This window comes from Streptopelia decaocto (assembly GCF_964273445.1).
Source record: "Streptopelia decaocto genome assembly, chromosome: 10".
NCBI lineage: Eukaryota > Metazoa > Chordata > Aves > Columbiformes > Columbidae > Streptopelia > Streptopelia decaocto.
In genome coordinates, this window is record NC_138665.1 from 2,088,426 (window position 1) to 2,116,073 (window position 27,648).

Below are 27,648 nucleotides of genomic sequence, written 5' to 3' on the forward strand. Positions count from 1 at the left end.
GGAGCAGGGGCCCCGGGGACAGCAGAGGGGGCTCTGGGGGGGTGCTGCTGAGCGCCCCAAAACAAGCCCAAGGGTTTTGAGGCACCATGACCCTGCCCTCACCCAAGATGGCGGCGGTGGCGCCGCTCCGCGGAACTCTCGCGAGGTTTGCGGCGGGGCCGGGCCGCTGCTCCGTGCAGATGGCGGCGCGGAGGCCGGGCCGGCCGGGCGGGCTGAGGTGAGGCCGGGGAGGCGGGCGGCACGGCCATGGAGCACATCACCACCCCCAAGGTAAGGGGCTGCGCCGCCCCGGAGCTTCGCCGCCATCCATTTGGGGTCCCCGCGGCGCTGGGGGGTTCCTGGGCCGGGACACTGAGGTGAAGCCCCTGAGGGGCGGTGGGGCTGGGCTGGCAGCGCCCTGCATTTCCAACTTCTTTTTAAAAAATTATTAATTTAACGTCCTGATGAATTCCAATAAACCAGATAACTTCTCTTTCCTTCAAGGCAGAGATAACGCTGAACTTGTGCTTCTCAAGCGGGTCACGAATGAGCCTGGGAAGCTCAAAGCTGCTTGTGGTGGTTGTTCAGGTGTTTCCTGCTGTATTGTTGGAAAGGGAATTTTTAGTAAAGATACTGATCAAAAGGTGTTTTTGGGTGGGATTTGTGCGAGCGGCGTTTATATCGAAGTGCACAGACCCCGTCGTTCTGAATAAATGAATTAAAATGTGCTTTTTTCAGTTGAATTAAGTGAAATGAGCTCTGGTGATGCTGTGTTCATGACAGCTAAAAAAAATGTGTGTTTACTCCAGGCAACTGCCCATCCAGGCATTTGTTCACTTGTTTATTTTAATACAAAGGGTGCTGTGTTCTATTTTGTTTTATTCTCTAGGGTATCAGTTTGGGGATGCTCATTACCCGTGTGCCTGAGGTGCTTTGCTGGACCTGCTTGTCTCTAGAGACCTGAAAAAGGGCAATATTAGATATAATAATATGTGCTGAAAAACATACAGCTCAGACCTCTGCTCTTTTTTGCTGACATGTTTCATGATTTATCTCAGACCAATGACCCCCTAGGGAAGTTTTACACATTCAATACCCAGAGTTAATGTATTGTATACTGTTAAACTCTCTGTTTTTATTGTCCTTCAAAAATTTTTTTCCATTATTTTTGCTCCACGATGAAAGAAAAATTCCATCTACAGTTACTAAGAAGCAAATGGGCCATGAGAAAATCAAATGAATAATGTAAAATACTTTAATATTTTATTTTAAAACTTTTGATTAATTAGCATAGTGTGGTTTATGAAAGGCGCTTGGGGAAGTAATTTGAATTTATAGTGTAAAGCTGAGTTAGTGTTGTGGGGGAGACTTTAATTCTTATATTTTTGTCTTTCTTCCTGTGTTGCGTATTAGCAGTTACATGGTTACTGTTCAACAGGTGCTCAAATATTTCCTGGGTCAGAGTTAAATTCCTTTTTTCATGCTATTTTGATGTTGCAGGTTGAAAATGTGAAGTTACTAGATCGCTATACAAACAGGAAGGCAGCAAACGGGACGTTATACCTGACAGCCACCCACCTCATCTATGTAGACGCTTCTGCTGAAGTCAGGAAAGAAACATGGGTATGTTGTGATACCGGGAGTCTGTTTAAACACGAGTGTAAAAATGACTTTATATCTTGTATCCAAAATGAACAGGTGTGAATTCCAAAGTTGTAGTGGTCTTTTATAGCATTTTGATAGCAAATGCTTAACAGAAACAGCTGTTTTGGAAGGAAATGAACACAATGGTAGTGGAACTTGATGGAGGGCACTCACTGAGTTAGTGTTAGTTCCAGGAATACAAAAAGCTTGTCTAGTTTCCTATCTCAGACCCAACATACTAAGCCAGCAAAGCTGAATTTGCAGCTTTTAGAAGTGGAAACTTAGCACTGAAATTAGCAGTATTTCTTATTAATTCTAAAGTAAAATAGGGATGACAGAATATATTGCATATGGAGGAGTAGAGGGAAAGCAAAGTGAACCTGGTAAACTGAGCTGCACATCAGTCTCTAAAAGTAATTTATATTACGTGTCTGTATTTTTTAGATCTTGTGCTTAGTTATCTAGCCTTTGGGTGCACAGTCTGGACATTTATTGTGTTTGTTTGATAAATATCACAAGTAAACTCATTTTCTGCTGCTGGTTAGATGCACTAAGCATAAATAGCCAACAGCATTGCAAGAACTTAATATCTGCTTGCACTGCTCGCAACCTTATCAGTGGCTTCTGAAAAACGTCGTTTATTTCCTGTTTTTCAGATTCTGCATCACCATATTGCGACTGTAGAAAAATTGCCCCTGACCACGGCCGGGTATCCACTCCTTATTCACTGCAAGAACTTCCGCGTGGCTCATTTTGTTATTGGGCAGGAACGTGACTGCCATGAGGTGTATACCTCACTGCTGAAACTTTCACAACCAGGTATGTAGGACGGGAGCCTGGTTTGGAAATCACTGAAATGCTTGAAGCTGGAAGGCTCGCCTGCCTGCCCGACAGTGGGTTTTGCGGTGTCAGTATGGGAGGGGAAGGATGTGAAATCAGAATCGGTTTCCCCCACCAGACACAATCAGTAAGTAAAGTGCTGCCCTGTGGACCGGGGCATTGGCCTCCGAACTAAACACAGATCTTTGTAGCAGTGGGAATTTGGTGGTCTCCCAGGAGGAACTTCTGAGAAACCCATGCAAAGTTTGTTTTCCCAATTCAGGCTGTAAGCGACACCTCAGTTTTTTTCCTTGTAGCGCTCATGCTGGGTGTCACATCCCTTTCTGGGCCATCGTCAAGCATTTCTGTGACTTACCCCTTGGCTGTGTGTTGTTCTGCCCTTTCCAGTTGATCCAGATGTTCACAGAATTCTGGAGTCCCACAAATAAAGCTTTAAACCTTGGCATCTTTAATTTGTTTCCTAATAGCACGTTTAGGCTGCTCTATAGTCTTCTTTCAGCTGTGAGACTCTGTGCTTTGCCCTGGGTGCCCTGACCTGGAGTCACTCCTGAGCAAAACATCCTCAGAAGCCTGTGGTCTGTTTTGGCTTCAGCTTTTTAGTCCATCACGGATGGTCCTTCAGGCTCCTTGTTCTCACAGGACAGCATTCTGCCAGGTTTCCTACCTGCCTTCTGGCTGTGGCAGCTTCTGGTTTTTGGAGTGCTCCTTCATTGAACCAGTAGTTGGAGTTCAATGTTATTATAAGGATGCCGTTCATAATTGCATTTTCTAATTAAGTGTCAAGGTTTAAGGGAAGGGAGTTGACAGCACCAGTCTGCTTCATGCTGGCCATCCATAGGGCTTGAATAGGAATACTGTGGCAGAAATGGTTTTTGCCAAGTTTGAGGGGTGTTTTTGATTGAAGTTAAGGCTTGTGTCTGTTCCCAGCATCTCCCTTGTCCTCTGAGCTTTGGAGTTTTCTTAGTTCCAAAGTTCTAACTCTAATGCTGTATGTGGCAAGTTTCTGGTGTTGTGTTTAGAAGCTGTCGCTGTTCTTTCCGTTTGAGAATTAGAGGCTTATGTAGCGTGTTGAAGCGTGGGAGCTGGCACTGCAGGGGATTAGATCAGTTTCTTTTGTCTTGTGGTTATTGGTGTAATATGCTGCAGCTCATTGTTCTATTTATGGATTTTAACAGTTCCCTTTTGTTGCTTTAAAATTTCTGTACGTGCGCTTCCTTCCTGGGTTTTTGGCAGAGCATATAATTATTTACGATTTGCGCATGTGTGACTGACAGCTATGGGTTACATCTCCGGTACCCTGGCTACTTTATCAGACTCTGACAGGTTTCACTCTCTCTGCTGCCTTGGGAATCAGCTGAATGAGATATTGGTTGGATTTGCATTGTATGAAGAGAGGGAAGGAAACTGGGCTGGTAGAGATGGAGGGAGGAAGAAATTACCATTTGTCAGACACAGCCTGAAGCTTTTGTTGGGCTGACAGTAATATTCAAGACATCCATCAAGTTTTCCATGTGGCATGGAACTCACTGTTCAACGATGAACTTAAAGGTGCGCAAGAGCTGTTTTATCAAATCTTCACGGAAAATAGATCTTTTAATGTATGTTTTCATTTATCGATTAATTCTTATGTAAATCTCATCTAACATGCCTGTTGCAGTGAATTCAGTAGGAAATAACGTGTTCCGGAGAAACTACTACTTTGAAGTTTTAATTAGTTCTAACAAAATGCTTTAGCGTATCTCCCAGCACATGGGAACTGAAAACTGGAAATTCCCGAGGATTTGAATATGAGTTGTCAGCGCTCGGTGCTACCCCAAACAAAAACCTGTCAATGTGAGGCTGAGGTATTTTAAACATCCATGTTCTTGTGTGTGGTACTCAGGCGTTTGTGGGTTTTTTTGAGGAGCAAGAATCAGTCTTAAGTAGTTTGCTTAGATTAGTGAAGTACGCAAAGTGATACAAGAAAACTTCATGCTTCTGATCTTTGAGGAGGTAAAAGCGTAAGGAAAACAGCTATTATTAAAACACAGCCAACTGTGTGGTGCAGTGGCATGGACCTTTGGCTGCTATAGTAAATCATTTCTAAGTCTCCTGAACTTTCTTGACTGAGCAATTTTTTTCAGTCCTTTTATCATTAATGTTTACAGATATATAAAGGGTGAGTGTCAGGAGGATGGAGCCAGGCTCTTCTGGGTGACAACCAGTGACAGGACAAGGGGCAATGGGTGCAAACTGGAACACAGGAGGTTCCACTTAAAGATGAGAAGAAACTTGTTCCCGGTGAGGGTGGCAGAGCCTGGCCCAGGCTGCCCAGGGAGGTTGTGGAGTCTCCTTCTGTGCAGACATTGCAACCCGCCTGGACACCTTCCTGTGTAACCTCATCTGGGTGTTCCTGCTCCATGGGGGGATTGCACTGGATGAGCTTTCCAGGGCCCTTCCAGCCCCTGACATTCTGGGATTCTGTGATCAGTAGTGATCTGCCTGCAGCTTGTTGCCTTGCACAGGGGGATTATCCGAAAGTTGGGCTTTAGGAAGAAGTGCCAACCTCTCCCTATGCCTTTGTATCTCTTTCTAACTAGTTAATGATTTTTTTCTTCTTCCCAGCGAAGCCTGAAGAACTTTATGCTTTCTCTTATAATCCTAAAATGTCTAAAGAGAACCGGGAGATTGGATGGAAGCTGATTGATTTAAAAGTAGATTACCAACGTATGGGAATTCCAAACGACTACTGGGAAATAACAGATGCTAATAAAGACTACGAGGTAATTCTTGCCCAAAGTAGCCATTTAGGTGCCATATCTGTTATTAATGACATACAGCAGTCTTTCCACTGCTGCGTAAGTGATGCCTCTGGGGAGGAATGAGCTCAGTTGGTTTTAATCGAAGCAACATCATCTTGATGTGAAGTTGAGGATAACGATGTTATGGAAGAGCAGTACAGAGCTGCAGACTCACCTTGGTTTGCTTTGATCCCCCTGGCAAAGAACCAGATATTCATTTTCCTAGAGAGATGTCAAACCATCTGTTCCAAAAAGCCTCAAGTACCCTTAGCTGCTTTTGGTATTTCTGAACCCTATCCCACCAGGCTGGTGACAGATGTGCACAAGAGAAATAAGTGGCAGCAGTTTGTCTTGGTGGGGAATGAGGTAGAGTGGGAAGGGATTAGGTTAGGAAGGAAGAAACGGTAACAGAAAACAGACATTTTTTTCCTTGCTTGGTTGGATCTTCTGCTAAATTAAATCTCAGTTATTTTAGTCCAATCTGGCTGCTCCTGGAATTTTCTTCTCTTTCTCCGTGTAAGGCCGGGTTGGATCTATACAACATGAAATGAAAGCATTTCTCAGGAAACTTATTCAAACTCCTGCTTATTATTATTTCCTATTTTATTTTTTTGGGTGTTGTGTACAGTCAGATGTTTTTGTCTAAAAGCAAATAACTCTGAGGAAGATATGGATATATTCACTCTTGAATCCCTTCCCCTGCTCTCCACTCCCTTCCCCACTCATTTTCTTTACTGTTACGCTTTGGGTTGAAGAAATAAAATCTTGTGCCATCGTAAGCGGCTGGTAATTTTAAACGACTGTATCGCTGGATACCCGAATTGAGATATGACACCAGAGGTGTTTTTTCCATTAGCTGATTTGGGTATCTGAACATGGATATCTAAAATCATTAATCACTTTGAAGCTTCACTTGTGAATGTGTAACTCTGAAGTGCCACCGCTTTATAATTTCCTCAGGGTTTCCAGCTTATGTTTTAAATTTTCCAGGCTCAAATAAAGCCAGACTTAGAGAATAGCTTATCTGCGCGTTACGGGCTGAAAAGCCTGTGCTGTGAGGAGAAGGGATAAAGCCGCTCTCTGCGGATGCTGCCTGATTGCTGGAAGCTCCTTTCAACTTGAACAGGATTTAGAGAGAACTTTTTAAATGCAGTTGTTCTTAATTTCTCTTTTTGTGGTAAATCAGAAACTTTCATAAAATGTATGGATTTAAAGAACTCTTAATATGTATCGTGTACTGTGCAGTCTGGTTTGGGTTTTTTTAGCTTCAATTGCAAAATTTGTTTCCTTCACCCTGTTTTATTTTGCTCCTATTCCTGTGTTGTTTTTCAAAGTGCATCTTAATGGCTTGAAACTTCAGATGTTGGCCGTGTTAGATACACTGTGGCAAACAATCTGCTCCTGTTGTTTATAAATGTTAAATTGTAAGCTACTGATGGATTCATCATGAGTTTCGAATTGCTAGTGATATCTGGATTTGTTTCTTCCTTCTCGCTTAGGTTTGCAACACGTATCCTCCAGAAATAGTGGTGCCTAGAGCTGCTAATAAGGCCGTGGTGATCGGAAGTTCAAGGTTCAGAAGCAGAGGGCGGATTCCGGTGCTTTCTTACTTATACAAAGAAAACAATGTTAGTTCTTTCGTGTCTGCTGTCTGTGGGGCGTGAGGGTTCCCCTTGTTGCCCAGTCCCCTTCTAGTGAAAGAAATAGATAATTATTAGAGCGTAGTAATTTTGTATTTGAGGACTGTGCTTCTCTTAACAGCTTTAATATTAGTTTGTTCTGAATCGCAGAATAAGCTGCTTAAAGACAAACGCTTGGGATGTGTCCACAGCTGTGCAAAAAGCACAAACTTTCCAAGCTTCCTGTCTGGAAATTTATCAGCATGTGGGGATTTTAAAGTTCTCCCGCTTAGGTATATTGAATAATGTTTTAACAAGATACATGTTAACTCAGCTGGATTTTCTTAGTACTGATGGAGGGAACCACCCTGAAGTAAATCCCCACTAGCTCAGAATAAGTGAAGGTTTCAGTTTGATTTTATTCCACTGAAGAGCAGAGTGTAAATTTTTAGCTTTGCTGTCTCAGCAGTGGGTTGATGCAGATGTCAGCAAAATGCTGTCACATCAAATTGTTGTTTTCCTGAGGAAGTGTCCTTTGACCTGGGCAACTCTATGTAGTTATGCTGGCAACTATTGAAATTTCCCTGCAGCGTACTCTGTGCAGTTCCGAGTGCGGAACAGTAACAACCAATAAGCAAAGTTGTACAGGATAATCCTTCAGACAGCAGAAACTATATAGAAAACAAGAAATGCTAACATTTGGGATACTGATCATCAGGCAGAGCAGGTTTGAGAACACAGCAATGAAGTTTGCAGCGAGGCTCCTTAGACTTACTACTTTCTTAAAATTCCCAAACTTCTACTTCGGAGAGATAATCCAGTAGTATTTCTGTACATCCGTTGAAGTAGCAGCTTTTCAGTTGACTGCATCTGGAATCTTGTGTCCAGTTGTGGCCCCTCAGTTCCAGCAGGACAGGGAACTGCTGGAGAGAGTCCAGCGCAGCCACCAAGATGCTGAAGGGAGTGGAGCATCTCCCGTGTGAGGAAAGGCTGAGGGAGCTGGGGCTCTGGAGCTGGACAAGAGGAGACTGAGGGGGGACTCATTCCTGGGGATCAATATGGAAAGGGGGAGTGTCAGGAGGATGGAGCCAGGCTCTTCTGAGTGACAACCAGTGACAGGACAAGGGGCAATGGGTGCAAACTGGAACACAGGAAGTTCCACTTAAAGGTGAGAAGAAACTTCTTGATGATGAGGGTGGCAGAGCCTGGCCCAGGCTGCCCAGGGAGGTTGTGGAGTCTCCTTCTGTGCAGACATTGCAACCCGCCTGGACACCTTCCTGTGTAACCTCATCTGGGTGTTCCTGCTCCATGGGGGGATTGCACTGGATGAGCTTTCCAGGGCCCTTCCAGCCCCTGACATTCGGTGATTCTGTGATTGATTCTGTGATACAGAGGATGCTTAAAAGCGACCGGTTTGTGTGTGGAGGGCAGTGCAGCAGGATCTGCAGCAGCCCCCGTGCTGTTTGTGTTGCAGGCTGCCATATGCCGGTGCAGCCAGCCGCTCGCCGGGTTCAGCGCGCGCTGTCTGGAGGATGAACAGATGCTGCAGGCCATCAGAGAAGCCAACCCTGGGAGCCCCTTCATGTATGTTGTAGACACAAGGCCAAAGGTATCTGCTGGGGGCGTTTGGCTAGTTTTAAAGCTCACCTATGAGTTCGGAACACTGTTTCCCGTTCATCCTTTCACAACTCTGCTAATACTTTCTTCTGCTGCATTAGGTCAAATTGTGTCAGCCCTGAGTTTGGTATCAGGCTCCTGGTTTGGTATCTATGCTTGTGCATAACCAAACTGTTCAGTGCTGTTGAGAACGTTGTGCTCTGGGGTGTTGTGGGTTGAGGTTTGTGTGAAGGATGACCTGACGCTGGTTGAGCCAGTGAAGCATTTTACCCCAGAGAGCGAGGTCTGTAGTGTGTTGAGTTGGAAAGAAGCCTTAGGATTCAGTTCCACCAGGCTGCAGTGCTTTTATCAGCAGGCCTGGGAAGAAATGGGACTGTGTGGAGTCTGATAACAATTAAGAAAAGCAATTCCTCCATTTCTTTGCCTTCATAAAAATAACACCAACGTTCTTATGATGCGCAGCTTGGAGTTTAATACAGTTCAGCTCTTCTGGCCTGTAGCCACTATTTGGGGCTAGAGCTTCATTGCTGAGGTGTTTATGTAAGAGGATATTGAAGAAACACTCACAAAATGAAATCTCTAATGGCTGTCATCTTGGGGAACTGAATTTAGAAACCAATTCAAATTATTGTCTTGTAAGGATATTGATTGGGAGTGTTGGTATAAGCAAATTAGAATGCAAGGATTTTCATAGTACACAATTATTTGAATACAAAGATCTAAAAATGCTCTGATTACTTTAAAATTGAGCTTTCTGAGAACCTGCTTCACTGTGCAGATATTCCAGTTATTGTATAGAAACTATGGATTTAGTTAAACTATGGCAAGGGCGAGAAGGTAAAAGTCTTTTTGGGGGAAAAAAGGGAATGTTTCATCTATTATTCCAAAATGTCTTTTGGCATTTTGTAGCATGACATTTCCTAGACACAACCTAGTCTGTAATTACATGAATGTTTATAGCAATCACTGCATGTTCTTTTGGTACAGATTCCAGTGTTATAGACGTTCCACTGAAATGCATCCTTGATGGCAATTTTGTTCTAAAGTATTTGGTGAAAAAGGGAGAATTTATAACTCATCACCTTTCTCCTTCTAACACAATGGTAGAACTGAAGCACTAGGGTTATTTAATTGTTCTAAAGATGTATATAGCATATCCAACTCTTCCTTCTCTCCTCTCTATGGAGGCAAATCACTCCTCTTCCCAAATTAATACTTGGGGTTGAGATGCTCTGGTTTTGGGTTGCTGCTAAAGGTTTCCTGGTAGCTCTTGAACTGGTTTGGGTAACTATTAGAGCAACTGACTCCTCTTCTACTTCTTTTCTGCAGTTCCAGTGGGTGCTGTATTCTTTCTGCTCAACTTTAATATTTCTATGTTTCCCTCAGGTGGCTTTATTTCATCTGTGCATGTATGTCTGTGAAAAGCTTTGGAATTCTCTTTCTATTTCTATACCACCATGTATGTATGTTACTCGTAAAAATGGCTTTCCTAGTTTTACTTTCATATGCTTCTGTCTGACTGGTTTTATGTAGCTTCACAGTTAAAACAGACTCAATGTCTCTTTATTCTGAAATGAGGCACAGTTCTGATTCTGCCTACCCTAAGAAATGCTGTCCAGGGGCTTAGTGAGGATGTATGACTAATGGACTGAAGACACTGGCATAATTTTAGTGAAACAGTTAGAAGTCATGTTTGGGAGGTGGGGAAGTACATTTGAGTAACAACTTTGTGCAGTATATTTTCTGGGAGATTTTAAAAACAGAAGGGCTTGCAAAACAGACTCATTATTTCTGCGTGTTGTTTGTCGTAATTTTCTCTTCCTTTTCTGCCCTATCCCCGTTCCCTTGAATTTGACAGTTAAATGCCATGGCCAACCGAGCTGCCGGGAAGGGTTATGAGAATGAAGATAATTATGATAACATTCGCTTTAAATTTATCGGCATAGAAAACATCCACGTGATGCGGAACAGCTTGCAGAAGCTCCTGGAAGGTGGGTACGGGCCGTGCAAGGGCCCACTGTTCATCACCTGCTTTGGGTCAGAACTTTTTGCTGAATATCTAAATGTGACGTGCACAAGTGCATGTGGACATGGGTGTTGAGATGGAAACAGATAAGCCAAGTCAATATCATTCTTTGTTTGCTGTCTTGAGGTGGCTGAAGGTATTGATGTTGTTAAAATGCTTTCCTGCCAGACATTTTATTTTTATTATTGTGCTTAGTTTTATAGCAACTCAAGAATAGTAACTAATGCTAACAACATTCCTTAATTGTGTTAGTTACATAAAATGTGAGTTTCTTAAATGTGAAATTAAATGAAAAAGGCTAGAGAAATATTACGTTTTACCATTAAGACAATCTCCTGGTTACTTTGTGAGCTAGTGAAACAAAACTAGCATAGGTTGTTGAGGAAATAGTTTTCTGGGGTTTCCTGTGTTTAGTTTGGAGTATTTCAGTGTTAACAATATTTCTGGTTCAAAATAAAACTTCGGCATGAGCTCCCAAAGACTTCAATCTCATACATAGATATTTCTTGTTTTGCATATATTTCTGATTTCTTTAACCAAACTGGTTTTTAACACATGAATATGTATTAAATTAATGCTTTAATACATTAAAATATGTTAAAATGCAGAGTAGCTCAGGTAATTAAGTTACTCTGTGAGATTGTGATCTTAGGGAAGAATGCAAAGCAAGGCAGAAGAAAGACTTCCCTGAGCCCTTGGAGATCACGAGGGGAACCCAGCCCATATTGTCGCTAAATGACGCTGGACAAGTTCCATTAAAGGCAATGGTGTCACTTGGCTCAAACCAGCGCACTCAGAGGCGATGCTGCAAATCATTCTGCTTGGTCCCTGTGCTTAGTTTTCTAAAACGTAATACAAGTGCTGCCATTCAAAATATGAGTTTAATACTCTAGTAACCAGCGTAGTGGTCGTCTTGCTTCATAAAAGCTGAAGAATTGATGCTGCCAAGTGCCTGGCCAGGTAATGCTGCAGGACCTGGGGGTCCTGGTGGACAACAGGATGACCATGAGCCAGCACTGTGCCCTTGTGGCCAGGAAGGCCAATGGCATCCTGGGGTGTATTAGAAGGGGGGTGGTTAGTAGATCGAGAGAGGTCCTCCTTCCCCTCTACTCTGCCCTGGTGAGACCACATCTGGAATATTGTGTCCAGTTCTGGGCCCCTCAGTTCAAGAAGGACAGGGAACTGCTGGAGAGGGTCCAGCGTAGGGCAACGAAGATGATTAAGGGAGTGGAGCACCTCTCTTATGAAGAAAGGCTGAGGGAGCTGGGTCTCTTTAGTTTGGAGAAGAGGAGACTAAGGGGGGACCTTATTAATGTTTATAAATATATAAAGGGTGAGTGCCATGAGGATGGAGCCAGACTCTTCTCAGTGGCAAACAATGATAAGACAAGGGGTAATGGGATCAAGCTGGAACACAAGAGGTTCCACTTAAATTTGAGAAGAAACTTCTTCTCAGTGAGGGTGACAGAGCACTGGAACAGGCTGCCCAGGGAGGTTGTGGAGTCTCCTTCTCTGGAGACGTTCAAAACCCGCCTGGACATGTTCCTGTGCGACCTCACCTAGGTGTTCCTGCTCCAGCAGGGGGATTGGACTAGATGATCTTTTGAGGTCCCTTCCAATCCCAAACATACTGTGATACTGTGATACTGTGATCTGTGGTGGCCTTGCAGAAAAAATGAGGCTGTTCACAGCACGAAGAGATTGGCCTGATCACAAATAGACCTTCAATTGCCTATTCCTGGCAGATTTATTTTGTGGTGGAAGAAAAGGCAGAATAAATATTGGTTTCCTCCCATATTCTTCTTTAAAAGTGATAATATCTCTGTTGATGGTGCTTACGGACTATCGAACTGTATTACTGTAAGTATTTTCTGTGCTGATTTCATTATAGCATCTGAGTTGCCTTCAAGGTCAGGCGTGTTGTTTCTCTCTCTAAATTAGAACCTTCCTTGCTTCAAATCTTCATGCTGGTGAATGCATGTTAGTGGTCATTAGATGTGTACGCGATGGGGATTTATACTGAAGTTACAGATCGCTAAACGCTTCCTTTGTTGGCAAAAACTCAGCTGAAAATAACAAGTTGCCATTTAAAAACAAAAGAGAAAGAGGATATTTTCAGATTCTTAAGTTGTCTCACAGCTAAAAGACTCCGGTTTGTGTATTTAAGCTTGCAACCAGTGGTTTCTGTGTCCTGTAGGCAGGATATTGCTGCTGATAAAAAATATCTGTTAGGATCTAGCCAGCTCTGTTGCTGTGAAGAGATGCTGAGGAGGTGGCAAAAAGAAAGAGGTGGTGTTAATGGAGTGTCAGCTAATTGCTCTGTGTGTGTTTTTAGTGTGTGAGACAAAGTCCCCCTCAATGAGTGATTTCCTCACTGGGCTGGAGAACTCAGGCTGGTTGCGGCACATTAAGGCTGTGATGGATGCCGGTGTCTTTCTTGCCAAGGTAAAACTGAATTCCAACCTGCAGCTGAATTAAAAAGTCTGTACTTGTGTGTTAGGGACTGGTCCAGGCTGTGAAGTTGTCTCTGGAAAGAGGGGGGAAAACTCTTCAGGTTGGCCTCAGCTCTCCAAACTGAGCCTGTGGGTCACCCTGCTGGCTCTTTCCAACCCTGTTCCCTCGAAAATAAAACCTTACCCCAAAAATGATTTTTCAGGATTTTTGGGGATGCTTGAAAGATAAGCCCTACTCCAAAAATAAGCCCTAGTTACAGATCATTTAAAAAGTCAATTGAAATAGTGTCCAGGCAGCTATACATGTAAAAAAGTAAGCATCTTTTTGGAGCAAAAATTAATATAAGACTCTGTCTTATTTTTGGGGAAACAAGGTAGGTGCTGCCTATGATTAAATGAAATGCTGTAGGGGTTGAGACATTGTCCTGTTCACTGTGTTGCAACAAGCAGTCATCCAGGCTTTAGTAGAACTCACTTGAAACGAAGAACTTCACCTTTATTAATGCTGCAGTATATTTAGTAGTGCAAACAACTCATAATCTTGTGCTCGTTAGTTATTAAACTGCTCTGCTTTAAACGGGGGGTTGTTCAGATCAGTTTTCTTTTCTCCTGGTTCTGTGCGATGTGGGGATTGCAATGTTGGTTATTAGTGCTGTCCTCATTTCTGCAGAGCTTGTGGCTTTGCAGGTCAGGCAAATGGAGAAAAGTCGCTGAGGCCCATGGCTCCTCAGTGATGATAACGGAGTGGAGACCTTCTGTAAATGTTGTTTTTTCTCTCTTAAAACATTCCTGTGTAGCAAGCAAACAGCTCTTTTGTGTTTCTCGTCTGCCACCAGTACAAAGGGAAGAAGGTGATCCATGTGGGAGGAAGCTGGCATGAGCTCTTCTAATTATATTTTGAAAAGTTCTTGGTCCCCCTGTGTCCAATTATTATTCATTAGTCATCCATCAAGTTTTTCCTCGGAGTTGAGGACTGAGAATTCTTGGCCGCTCAGGAAACAGAATGTTCTGAGACGAGAGGGGCTTTGTTTCTTGACGGTCTGTGGTGCTGACAAGTCGTGCTACAGCATTTTATTTGTTGGGGTTTCCGATGGGTTGATGGCTGTGTGCCCAGAAATTTCCATGTCTGGATGAGAAATGACAAATTTTGCCCTTGGGTTTTAGGCCAGGCGGGTAAATGCAGATGAAGGGATAGCTTTTAGTTCCAGTAACCAACCCAGAAAGCTGCTCAGCTCTTGTGTCTGCTCTCTCCACAGGCTGTGAAAGATGAGAAGGCCAGCGTGTTGGTGCACTGCTCGGACGGGTGGGATCGCACGGCGCAGGTCTGCTCCCTGGCCAGCCTCCTCTTAGATCCGTTTTATAGGACTTTTAAAGGCTTCATGGTAAGAACACAAATGATGGAACTTCAAAAACAAAAAGTGCTTCCTGGGTTTGAAATGTAAACAGGCCCTAATTAAATGTTTTAGGCCGTTTCCGGGAGCGAACAGTAGGTGACCTATATAAAACCAGCTTTGATTCTATAAACAAGCTTTAATTGCTCTGAGCAGCATGGGCACAAAACGGCAGCGTTTGATTTCCAGTTCCCAAATCTTTGTTTCCTTGAATGTCCACGAGAGCCACTAATGAGACACTTCAGCAAGAGATGAGGGAGCAAAGGATGCAGCCCTGGCAGCAATCCACAAAAGAATAGGGGAGAAGCTTGGTGTTTAACACTGGTATAGTGAATAGTCTCCCATCTGCTGGGATTTAAAATTGGGTGGACTCACTCTTATGCACAGGGCAGCATGTAACCTGTGCGCCACGTCACATTCTGTGCGTCACGTCACATTCTGTGCATCATTTAAGACCTTTTTTCGAAGCCTTTGCACATGAATTTGGCCGTTTGCTTCTACTGCAGATGTTTTCTTCTTTGAAGCTGTCACTGCGTAACTATAGTGCGATCTGTGATGTTATCTTTCCATTCATCTCCCTTTGTTAAATACCTGAAATGCAGGTTGCTGCTCTTCCTCAGAAGAGTTCCTTAAAAGAAAGCCTGAAATCAGAACAATGCAAATTTTGCCTCCTCCAGCGTGTTGTGCTGCCAGGACTGTTTCCTTTTTATTCTTTCTGCATCTGGATTATACTGCCATCTTACAACAGTTACAATTACATCCAAGCGTGAAATGTGCCTGAGCTTTGCTTGTGCTCCGGACCATCCTGTGTGAACTAAGGAACGTGATTTTGATCGGGAACAGGAGCAGTCACTAAACCAGACAAATGCTTGTGTGTTCCCTGAGCAAATGGTTGATACACACAAATCCTACGACTGGTCATCCCTAAATGAACACAACAGGAGTGTAAACATTTGAAAAGCAATATAACTTTTCAAAGGAATTTCCGCCTTCCCTTTGTTTTTTAAGTCTCTGGATGATGGTGTCAGGAATTGATCTTTAAATATGATCCAGCAGGGCAAGTAATAATGGATTCAGCATCAGTCATTTGTTTCTTTACCAGACATGTTTTTAAGGAAAATACTGCGTTCTTGTTATTTTTTTATATATGGTAAAGACATTCTGTTTGAAAGAGAAATAGCCATATGGTGTTTGTGGTTTCATCCTGAGCTCCTCAATGCACAGCTGTGCTGCTTATTTGTGTGTTAAACATTTGTTGAATTGCAGTTGCTGATTTATTTTGCTGAATATCACAATAATTCTTTTCCAAATTAAATAGTAAATAGTGTAATATTAAACTCTTCATTCTTTTAGCTCTCTGTGTTTATATTTTATGATTTTAACAACACAAACTCCCTCAAAATAATAACAGTAGGGTCAGCAGGTAGCGCTGGTTGTAAACTTTATAGAGTTTAAGATGAAATGCTTCGTTTTGCTTTTTCTACCCAAAGTAATGCTCTTTTTAACCTCTGTTTTGAAACGGAAGGTTCTAATCGAAAAGGAGTGGATTGCAATGGGCCACAAGTTTGCACACAGGTAAGAGCATGTGTTATCTTGCGTGTAGAGAGAAAATTAAATGACAATACAGGGCAGAGGAGAAAAGACTTGGAAAATACTGGAGTTGGTGACACAAAGCCAGTGTCCGCTGGGGTTGTTATTTCATCAGTGCTTTTTCTTCTTACTTTACAATATCATACAGTCTTGGACAAATTGTTTGAATTCTGCTTTTTTTCCTACTCGTAAAATCACATTCGTATTACATGAGGAGAGCTGATGTTCCAGCGCGGCATGTTAGTTCTTCTGCAATGGAAGAAAATCTCAGCTAATGTTTTTCAAGACTTTTACCAGGTTCAGAGCATCAACTTGAGTCAAATATAGTGCTCAAACCCGATTTGACCTGCATTCTCCAGGCAGATTTAAAATACTGTCATTCCTGTAGCTGATAGCCTGCATCCAGTGTGGATATTACCTTCAATTATTACTTATTTTTCTCATATATATTTCTTTTTTATATTTCTAATTTATATTTCTCATATATAAATTAGTAACTGAGATGGTCTGAAAGAATATGAGGAGGGAAGGGACCAGTCTGTTCAGTGATAGTAACTTGATTGAAGCTTTGCTCTTGATGTGAAACTGGTTTTAATAGTAAAACCAATCTGTTTCTGCAAAGCATATCTGGGGAAAATAAGCAATACCTTATACTGGTATATAAGAAGCAGCAAATACACACAGTCTTATACTGGTATATAAGAAACAGCAGTCAAAGAAACTGCTGTTTGGTCATTATTGACCAAATAAATGTTCTGTGGTCACTGCTTCTGCTTATTTCGGGACTCTTCACATTTCTTACTTTAACAAACAAATCACCCCACCACTACTTTCTATTCTTCTATTAGAAAGGATTGTTCCAAATACAAGAACTTGGCAGTGGGTACAAAAAGTACTTGAGACATGAATTTCAGCCTTGACTGGGAATATGAACTTGCATTCCAGTGGACAGAATAATTCTTACAGTGGTGGCTGGTGCCGTACAGTTGTGAGGGAAATCAGTCCTTCCTCCCATCGCTTCTTAGAGTGTTGTGGTTGGAATCGCGCACTGAGATTTCGTCAGCTCAGATCTCTGTTGTAAGAAATCCTACTTCATTTTTCCACTGAAGTTTGGGGATAGCATGTTCCTTTCTGGGAATACCCAGGTTATATCCCATCCTACAAAAGGAGAATTCTGCCCCAGTTTTTTTGGCTCTTAAACACAAACAGTCATTACAGTATAACAGAGCATTGGCTGCTTTCAAAAATGCCTTTTCTGGTTATTTTTCTTCTGTGATGGTGTCATGGAGGCACCCCGAGGTTAGTTTAAGGGACAACAGGGTCCAAAACAACTTTTATTAAACTGGTGAGAAATAGGGTTTTAGCACTCCAAAAGTGACTTGAATACAAGTTTGGATATCAGTTGAGAAAAACTATTAAGGGGCAGCAACTAATACAACCGGAGGTCCACAGAGTGCACGCACGTGGCTTCACCAGAACAATGCCGGAGCCGTCCCTGAGTCCGGGAGGAGTCCACACTTGCCCGAACACGGTGTGGGGTTATTTTATAGGGATACACGTACTCGTATTGAGCACAGGAAGTGTACACTCGCGATTCTGCGAGGGGAAATTTATAATACACTCGCAGTCCTGGGAAGAGAAATACACGTGCATGTGTGCATGGAATATTACACATGCTTATGTAGAAACATGGGATTATGCGAGGAAATAATCTATACACGCGCTCGTATTGAGCAAGGAGAGCATGCGTGCAGATGTTCATGGAAAGTATAAATACACGTGCAGATGTGCACGGAAAGTGGATACATTCGCAATCCTTGAGGGTTAATTTTACTCACACACGTGGCGGCAAGGCAAGCGGAGTCTCTGTCCCGGGGATGGGGGCAGTGGCTCCTGACGGCAGCGGCTCAGCTCGTAACTCCAAGAGATCGCGCAAGGGGCACGTCTTGACGAGAATCCTGTTTTTATAGGCTGATCAGATCTGACTGTGGGCATTCCAGAAGCTTCTCTGCACCCCCACACTGGCTGTGGGTGCCCCTGAAGCCTCTAAACATCCCCACACTGGCTGTGGGTGCCCCGCAGCTCCCTGGCGCCTCTGCGCTCCCTCCTCCTCTCTGGGCCCTGGCCAGGGGCTCTGGGGCCAAACGAAAGAAGCTGTTGGCCTCAAGCGGCAGAGAGAGAGGGAGATGTGCCTACACCTTCCATATCGAAGGAGGGAGGGGGAGAGAGGGGGGTTTGCATTCTGCATAGATGGGTTGTAATGAACATCGATAGATCCTGGCTAGATTTGTGCAGAACTAATAGGGTTCTTCTGAACATCATTTAAAGCTGTAAAAATATTTTTGGATTGTTCTTTCAGGGTTTTCCTTGAGTTTTTTCTTTTGTTCTTTCTAATTGCCAACCAGGATTTCATTCATGGAGCAAAATGAGGGTTTTCTGACTGTTGCAGCCCATTGTGGCTATGTCTGCACCACGAAATATTGTCATGTCCATAAGGGATTGTAAAGGACACTTCCCCCCCACACTGTTTCTTATTGTTCCTGGCAGAAAAAACCCACCGATGTCCAGATTTTTTCCCCAATTAAGGCCTGTCATTAGGCTCTTATACTTGAGTGACAGATGTTTCTTTGGAGAATATTTCCTGGTTTTCCTTACATTGACAACATAGCATAGGCCTTCCTATTCTGCAAATATTTTGTGTGATGCTTGCAAGTCTGTTACATGGGCTCTTCCATTATGAATTTTACTTCAGAATAAATGGACATAACGCAATTCTCGTCGCTCCTACCTTTGGAGAACACGTAATGCTGAGGGTGGCACAGTTGCTGCAAGATAAACCCCGGGGGGGTTGTTTTCTGACTCTGCAGAATAATTTCTGGCTCTAATAGTGAGGAAAACTTCCCAGTTGTTTAATGGTGAGGGGATGATTACTTTGTGTTGGGTGGCGTAGGACTTAACCCTGTTGCGTTTGCATCTCTGCAGGTGTGGCCATTTGTACGGTGACCCCAAAGAAGTGTCCCCCGTCTTCACGCAGTTCATGGAGTGCGTCTGGCAGCTCATGCAGCAGTTCCCCTGCGCCTTCGAGTTTAACGAGCGTTTCCTTCTCGAGATCCATGACCACGTCTACTCCTGCCAGTTCGGCAACTTCCTTGGGACCTGTCACAAGGAGCGTGAGGATCTCAGGTGAGTTGGACTTTATAGAGCCAACAGTCTAAAAGTCACTTTAAATGTCAGGAGGAGGGCAGGTTGTGTTTGTTTGCATGTTTTTAATGTAGGTTGGTTAAGGGTAATGTCTTGATAGATGTTTATGTTCTACAGCGTGAAAAAAAATTATAGATTAATCCCCAGAGATTTATTATATCCCTAAATTCTATTTTGCAGCTCAATATTAAGTTATAGATACCCTTTTTGGACTGGATAATGTCCGTTTTAAATTATTACATGTTCCTCAGTGATGTATCTTTTGTTTACGAAACGAATCGGATGTTGTGTAAAAATAATACATAGCTCCCCCAATCTAATTCTGCTAGGATTATTATTAGCCCACTTAACTTGATTCTTTTTTCAGTGATTAGATGTTATTTGTAATTGACAGAATCTTTGAGAAGACCCATTCTCTGTGGCCTTTCCTCCTACAGAAGAAGCAGGAATTGAGAAATCCTTTGTACAGAGGATTTACAGCTTACAAAGAGCTCCAACCAAACACGCTGCCTTTCAGTTTCCAGTAAGTTGCTTATTTAAGAAGGGGAAGAAGGGGGGCATTTTTCATTGTAATGTAGATTGGTAATTCAGGTTTAATAAAATACATTTTCACTGATTAGCATGGTTTTATCTCCATTCCTCATCCCTAAACTGAGAGTAGTAGTGCACAGGTAATTCCTAAGTGTGTGCAGGTACTGTAATTGAAATTAATAATTTTTCTTTGTTGACAAAGAGAATGGGAAAGGCAAGGAAAAGAACTTTAGATGTGTAGATAGATTAAGGGAGTGGAGCATATCCCTTATGAGGAAAGGCTGAGGGAACTGGGGCTCTGGAGCTGGAGAAGAGGAGACTGAGAGGTGACCTCATTAATGTTTACAGATCTATAAAGGGGGAGTGTCAGGAGGATGGAGCCAGGCTCTTCTCGGTGACAACCAGTGATAGGACAAGGGGTAATAGGTGCAAACTGGAACACAGGAGGTTCCACTTAAATATAAGAAGAAACTTGTTGGGGGTGAGGGTGGCAGAGCCTGGCCCAGGCTGCCCAGGGAGGTTGTGGAGTCTCCTTCTGTGCAGACATTCCAACCCGCCTGGACACCTTCCTGTGTAACCTCATCTGGGTGTTCCTGCTCCATGGGGGGATTGCACTGGATGAGCTTTCCAGGGCCCTTCCAACCCCTGACACTCTGGGATTCTGTGACCCACACACACACCCCTTGACTGTTTGCTCTGTCAAATTCCTGTGATAGGGTAGGCCGTTGTTATAGAATGTTCCTCCTTTTTAATACACATTAAGGAAGTCTTTCAAAGAGGAATTTCAGCATCCAGTCACCCTCAGGTTGGTGATCACAAGAAGGGATTTGTTGTTGCCATGTCTGTTGGCTTGCCCGGGGCTCTGCTTTGTTTCTGGCTCACTCCTGTTCCCTGCTGAGAGAGGAGGATGCAAATGTGGTTTTATGTGCCATGTGTCGTTACTGGCGGGCAGAGGGTTTTGTGAAAAGTAGGGCAGTAGGACAAACTCACTGGTAGGTGAACTGCCCAAGCTGCCGGTGAGTCTGCTGTAGGAAAAGTGTATTTTCATCTTATGCTGATACCTACTGCCAATGCAGGTGGATCATAAGGCAGAAGCACTTAATTCCTCAGAAGTGTTTTTTAACTTGATGAACATTTGCTCATTGATACTGAATTTTATAATCCAAGGCTGTGGCCGTTTTTTAAAATCAATCGCTAATCTCAATTGGAACTTTTTTTTTTCTTAAACAGCATGTAGTTTGTTGGCCAGTATTGTATGATTAGCCACCTAATTCTCTTTTCTCGCCCTGTTCTTGAGGTTTTGGTGTGGGATGTATAATCGCTTTGACAAAGGAATGCACCCAAAACAGAGTGTGTTGGATCATCTGCTCAGCTGCATGAGCCAGAGGGTGAAACTGGAGGACAATGCGTCTGAACTGGAAAATGTGAGTCCTTAATCTTAATAATATCCAGAATCGCAGGATGGTTTTGGCGAACAACTGGGGTTGAACATTGGCACTGAATAATTGCTGCAACATGCTGGGCAAAATCACAGAATCATGGAATCCGTTTTGGTTGGAAGAGACCCTCAAGATCATGGGGTCCAACCATAACCTCACTCTGGCACTGACGCATGGCCCTGAGAACCTGAAAAAAATCAGTTTGATTACCCCAAATTCTCACCTGCTAGGTCAGAGCTGTGTTTGGTCAAGTTCTGTTGCAGGCTCATGATGTTCTAATTCTCTAAACAAAGCAGGTGTTGAAAGAACATCTGGGTTTCAACTCCGCTCGGGGGAAACCGCAAGGGAGAGAGGAGAAGAATGGGTGTGCCATTCCCTCCCAACATTAATATTGTGAATATACAAAAATCTTGGGGTTTGCTCACCCCCACATTTTTCTCTCCTGCCTCCTCATTCGCAAGGAAAACTGATGATCAACCAGGTATTAGAGCAGTTGAGTTACTTAAGTTGGGTTTCATATAACGGCAAAAATGTAACTGGGTTGTGTAGGCTGAATGATCCTCTCCAAGTGGCTGTGCCAGGCTGGGGGAACAAGAGCTCGGGAGGGGACAGAGCAGGGACAGCTGAGCAAAGGGACGTGCTGCACCGCATGGTGTCTGCTCGGCTAGAAAAGCTCAGTGCAAGGACGAGGGGGGACATCAGTCATTATGTTTCTTTTCTGGAGCAACCAGGAAGTGGCTGCCCATCACCTTCTGATGGAAGTAGAGAACAAATATATTGTTTTCCTTTGCTTTGGTGTGCGGCCTTTGCTTGTGCTTTATCAAACTGCTTTTCTCTTGACCAACAAGGGTTTTTTTCCATCTCATTTTCTCCCTGTGCTGCTGAGGCCGGGAGTGGTGGAGCAGCTTTGGTGGGCCCTGGTGTCAGCTCACCACAGTCTGGTGCAGCTGCCTGGGAGAAGTTTGCCTTTTCTTTTATGCTCGGGCTCTAATTGCAATATCCTTTCTACGCACATTAAAAGAAAAAAATCCTAAAAATAGAGTCGTATGAGACACATCTAAAAATATACCAGTGAGAACACCTATCAGCATCCTTTGCTAGGCTAATGTGAATGCTGAAAACTTCTGTTTTATTAAGAATGCTGTTTATTCAACAATGATGTTTATATCAAACATGTAAGGAATATGCCTGTGTACTTCAATGCTGGATTACAGAGCTGAAAAAGAGGCAGTGACACAGGACTGTTATGTTGGCAGTTGTTCTGTGTATCCCTGCCATCTGGGAACAATAGCTTTAATTAATTTTTCCTCATGTCTTTGTGTAGAAACTTCCTTTCCTTGATGGTCCTTTGCCCGCTGGAACTTGCTCCTTGTCTAAGGTGGGAAGTGCTGCTTCCAAAACCCCGATGCTCAACACTCCTCAGGATTACGAAGAGGAACCCCCCCCTGCGCTGAGCAACGGCGCCTCGGCAGAGGACTCGGTGATGTCGGACGGAGACCAAAAGCACAGAGAGAACCCGTCTGGTTCCGAGAAGCTCCATCCCCTCCACGCTGCCACCGCTGATGGTTTGGACTCGGAGCCGAGGACGGGAAGCGGCTGCACCACTGCCGGGCTCTGAATGCGGCATTTGGGAAACCGCGTCCCCGCGAGGGTGCACCCGCCAAACCGCTCGCAGCCGGGAGCCGGTCCGGACGTTCGCAGGGAGCTGCGCTCGCTGCAGGGAACAGTCTGCGTTTGGTTCGGTTCACCTTGTTTCGCAGTGATGAAGATGCACACGCTGCTCTGAGCGGTGTAAACCTTAATTTGGAGTGGAGGCGCAGATTGTGTTCGAGGTTATGACCGCACACCAGTGCTGGTATTTCAAGCTGGAAGAAATCTTGGTCTGTTAATGGAATTGTGCAGTGTTTATCACTGGAGTAGGAGAGATGCAATCCATTTATTCTCGGTGGTGGTGCCAGGTCATCTTAAAATTTCAATTTATCTTACAATGATAAAATCTTGGTTTTCAATGAATCTCTGCATGGATCCTCACCTTGTGGCAGAACTGATTCGGTTTTTGTTTCCTATGCATATTTGTTAAACAAAACCAGACCCCCCTGTGCCTTTTGATGGAGACCATTTTAATGTCTAGCCACGCAATGTACTGGTTTTATTATTGTAGTGTAGAGTGTAGTATTTGGTCTTCTTTGTAGTCAGTATTTTTAAACAAGGTTTTTTTATCCGCCACTGGCTTCTCTGTCCATCCCCTGACTTCGGTAGCTTCATTCTAAGCCAACCTTTCAAATAATAAGATTTTCTGCACCTCATGTACTGATGTGAGAGTGCAACAAGCCACAAAGACAGCCTGTAACGTGAGAATTTCTGACAGAGGGACAGTTAGAAATGAGAAAATATATTTTATGATCTTATTTTATGATCTTGGTTAAATCGAAGCAAGAGAAGGCACTCTTTGCTCAAAGCTGAAATCAATGTGCTTTCCTCACACCCATTGAGAAGGCAGTAATTACAGATTATTATTATTGAAATGGGCCCCAAAACGGTTACTTCACATCCCATACTGAGTGATTACAGCAAATGTAATCTCGGATGTTAAAATTACATGAACCTTAGAGATGTTTTGTCTGTGCTGTCAAGACGTGAGGGGATGGACATCCTAATTTTGTGAAGCTGGTGACAAAATCAGGGCTGTATTGGCGCAAGAAGTGACACCTTGGCTGTGGCTCCGGCTCGGACTCACCCCGGTGCTTGTTAATGCTATTCGGCTTCTGTGAACTGCGGTGATTTCAGCTGGAGCCGCTCACTTGAAGTTGCGGGTTTAAAATGGAGACGCACGTTCCATTTACGCAGGAGCCGCAGCGCTTGTTCCGGACGAGCCCCTCGAGCCCTTCATTGCACACAGTCCCAAACCTTAGTGGCAGACTTGGTAGTTCTAGGTTAACGGATGGACTTGATGATCTTAAAGGTCTTTTCCAACTTCAATGATTCCATGATTCATGAAGGCAGTTGTTTCAGACTTCTCATTTTGCAGTGCAGGAGCAAGGGCCTTTCAGGTGCTCGCAGGTGCTTCCTATAGTCATGATGGATATTCCAAACACAGTCACAGTGGTAATCAAGAAACCAACATATTAAATGACTCACATTAGTTAATCACTAAATATCCTAGCATAAATAGTGCTATAAAATCCCAAATCTGGGAAAAACAAACTCAGGCATTCAATATGTCAGAATGAAGCAGTTGATATTTAACTTTATGACATGTTTTTGACTATACAGTACCCCTCTCTGAAACAGAAATATTATAGACTGACTTCTTTCCTATGTTATCTCCCACCAACCTCTGCTGGTTGTTCAGAAAGAGACCTGCTGGTGATGATGGTGGTCATGATAGGATGCTGTTTGGAATTAACTCTACCGAACGCTGTCTGACAGAATTGACCCTGGTTTGTACATATAGTTGGCATTTTCATAAATGAAACAGACACCTGCGAGCACGCAGTCCTCACTCGTATAAATGCAAAGTTTATGTCTTTGGACATCTGTGCTTGCTAACGGTTGTCTCCATAATTTAGAGGGATCATTCCAGATGCTCTTCTGCTTGCTTTTGGATCTCGTTTAAATTATATGCTGCCATTTTTTAATGTTGCAGGCTTTTCATTCTTAAAGGAAGTAATGTTGAAGTAATTTTTAAAAAATAGTTGGTTGTGAGGTAGGAGCGAGAGAACTACAACGTGCGACTGATCTGAGAACTAACGTAAAGTACTGGCCCCGATATGCTTAAGCAGATGTTTGTATCAAAAAACAGCAGCGATGTGTTTTATTTTGAAGGATGTGCTTTTCCAAATGCACGTTTTCTCAGATCTCCACATGAGTATCTGCTGTTGAGTCTCTTTGCTCCTAAAAAGAGATCTGCTAAGCTCCTATATAAAATCGGATAGTCCAGCAGCCTTTTAAGTTGGCCGTACCCACGTACTCAAGTGAAGAGGTTGCACCCTATGTGTTGATGTGGCTGCTGTGGTCACCGGGGGCTCAGAGTCCGCGGTGGGTTTTCTATGTCCCGTTGCTTCCTAGTGGAGCAGCGTCTTGGCACTTTGGAGCCTGTTTCCTATAGAATCATAGAACAGTTTGGGTTGAAGGGACCTTCAAAGCTCATCTAGTCCAACCCCTGCCCTGAGCGGGGCCATCTCTCTTTAGGACCAGTTATTTTAGGTGTCATCAGTTCTTTGAATGTGATCTCTAACCAAAATTAGAGATACAGAACTGGAGGGAATTGTGACTGACTACTGAAGGATTTAGACATGCCATTGGTTAATTTTGGTATGAAAACGTTTTGCAGAAGGTTTCTATAAATGTTTACATATTGCCTTGGCTTCTGAATTACTATAGATTACCTTGAAAAAAGCATAATAGTCTTTGCTTATTCCAAAAATGTGATGCTGACGTCTCCACAAATCCTTTTTGGATACAGTATTGCTACAGGTGCATATAACCATGGAAAGATTACTTCATACACTGAAAATATTATGAAGCTTTTAGTAATCTTGCTGCTTTTGCCTTCAGTAACAAAGCAAGGAATGGCTTTATACTTTGAAATGCAAAACCTAGCCAAAAATAGAAAGGGTAATGATGTGTCTTTTTAAACCTCTTGAATTTAATGTATACAGACTTGGTCAAAGTCTGCAATGTATTAGAAATTCTTCTTGCTGGTGCTGTAATGTACGGAGCTGGGAAAGATTGCAGGGTTTCCTGGCTTCCCGTGAGCTTATTTGTTTAAAAACCAATTAGCTAGAAGCTTTTTAGTTTTGACAGTAACTCTTGGGTGTTTCACGACCAAACATGAAAAGCCGTTTGAAGCTCTGCAGCGTGTCTTCAGGTCTCTGCTCCGCTAGGCCTGGCTTCCCAAAGCCTGGCAGGAGGCCTGGGCTTAGTCCTGTCCTGCTGCCAGCACTGAGCGACGCGACGGCCGTTCCCGAACAGCGTCACAGGAGGTCCAAAGGCTGGTGCGTAGGAATCCCCTGCTGTAAGCGATAAGTTACTATAACTTATTTATTCTGTTGTGAAGTGAGGAATGCTGCTCTTGGTTTGGAGCTGGGAGGTGAGCGGTGCAACTCGCTGCTTTCCCTGCGGATTCCTCTCGCTGGGCGGGAGGAGGGACCCTGTTTGCTGTGGATGGGCCCTTTTGGGGTCAAACTCTTCCTTTTCTGGAGCATCTCTTGCTTTACCAAGATACTCCGTTGTGTCATGCCCATACAGAATGTCTGTCTTGTTACACATAGGTAGAAAACAGGCAAGTGCTGGTCACATTCTGCATTAAAGCCACTACTTTGGAGAAGAAGAGGGACCTGTGCAGCTTTATTTCTCAGCTGAAATGTCTTAACGTGAACTTCACAATGCTGGATTCTTAAAGTGTGTTTTGTTTCGCAGTCGTCGCCTGTGGTGGAGAAAATCCAGTTGGTGCTCTTTGCTTTACAGGAAAAAAATAAGGGAATGATTGTTTTGCCCATAGATGTTGGGTTTATCCCTTGGCCCTCTGTTCAGAAGCAGCAGTGACCGGGGATGCCGGTGAGATGCTGTTCTCCTCTCCCACCACTCCGCCTTCTGCTGGGATCATTTGTTGCATGGACCAAACCCAAGAATCTCTTCTGAATGTAGTAATTAATACCCAGCACTTGATTAATTAGCTGAGGAACGTCTCCAAGCAGCCCATGTTTTTGTAAGCATCTGTAGAGCAACCAAGTCAGTGCCGCTTGCAGTCAGTGTGGTTTGTTATTTGAACTGCGTCCTTTGGGCACCTCCAAGCTACAAAGGCGATGCGGAAAGCGGGTGGGTGAAAGTGATTGACCTCTATCTCTTCCCATATCATTTATCTGTGAATATGCGTCTGTATTTAATGTAGCAGTGTACTACTGGAATAGCGTGTAGCACTGGATCTCGTCCTGTGTAACTGCGCGCACGTACGTGCTTTTCCAGTCATCCACAAACGCAGCTTCGTAGGAATGTACCTAAAATTATGTGTAGAACTCAGCCGAATTGTCAGTGTTTTTGCCGTTTCTGTAAGTCGGTCACTGTTTTTGTCGGTGTGTCTGTTGAGGGACAGTTGTATACAATTGTGGATGATGAAATTCCATATTGAATGTGCTGCGATGTACACGTCAGTCACTTTAGTTAATGCACTGCTTAAAAACAAACGGACCATGTTTAGAGGAGCACTGTGTCTTTTTTTTCTCTGAATGTATTTGTTCCATGAAGTTTCACTTGTATTACAGTTTATTTTTATTCCCTACAAAAATAAATCCCTTGCCTTTTTGAAGTAAACGACTGGTCTTGTTTATTGGTTAATTAAACCCAAAGCGGAACTTCACACTTTGAAATGTGACGTCAGTTAAAGACTTGAGTACTGAACTTGTCTTTTGCTGAGATTTCGCTTCCACTTCTTTTACAGAATAGAAACTGGTTCTGGAGGGGCTGCCGAGAGTCTTTGAAAAAAGCGATAATGTAGTGAAGCTGTATGAAATCTTCATCTCTGAGGAACTGAAGCTGC

At 43.4% G+C, this 27,648-nt stretch overlaps 1 protein-coding gene across 1 annotated transcript; it reads left to right on the forward strand.

The window, feature by feature from the left end:
- The first annotated feature begins 156 nt into the window (after positions 1-156).
- Positions 157-27,416, forward strand: MTMR8 (myotubularin related protein 8). Its single transcript, XM_082062148.1, has 14 exons — positions 157-270; positions 1,480-1,602; positions 2,280-2,442; positions 5,068-5,225; positions 6,743-6,871; positions 8,337-8,471; positions 10,338-10,470; positions 12,841-12,950; positions 14,215-14,340; positions 15,875-15,924; positions 18,922-19,122; positions 19,535-19,663; positions 20,969-21,095; positions 22,435-27,416. The coding sequence occupies exons 1-14, from the start codon at positions 247-249 to the stop codon at positions 22,726-22,728; spliced, it is 1,902 nt and encodes a 633-aa protein (XP_081918274.1). The 5' UTR covers positions 157-246; the 3' UTR covers positions 22,729-27,416.
- Positions 27,417-27,648: the final 232 nt, after the last annotated feature.

Coding starts and splice junctions, on each gene's coding strand:
- MTMR8 (XM_082062148.1), top strand. CDS start 247: ATGGAGCACATCACCACCCCCAAG. Junction 2,443..5,067: donor GCTGAAACTTTCACAACCAG/GTATGTAGGACG, acceptor TCTTCTTCCCAG/CGAAGCCTGAAGAACTTTAT. Junction 10,471..12,840: donor CTTGCAGAAGCTCCTGGAAG/GTGGGTACGGGC, acceptor GTGTGTTTTTAG/TGTGTGAGACAAAGTCCCCC.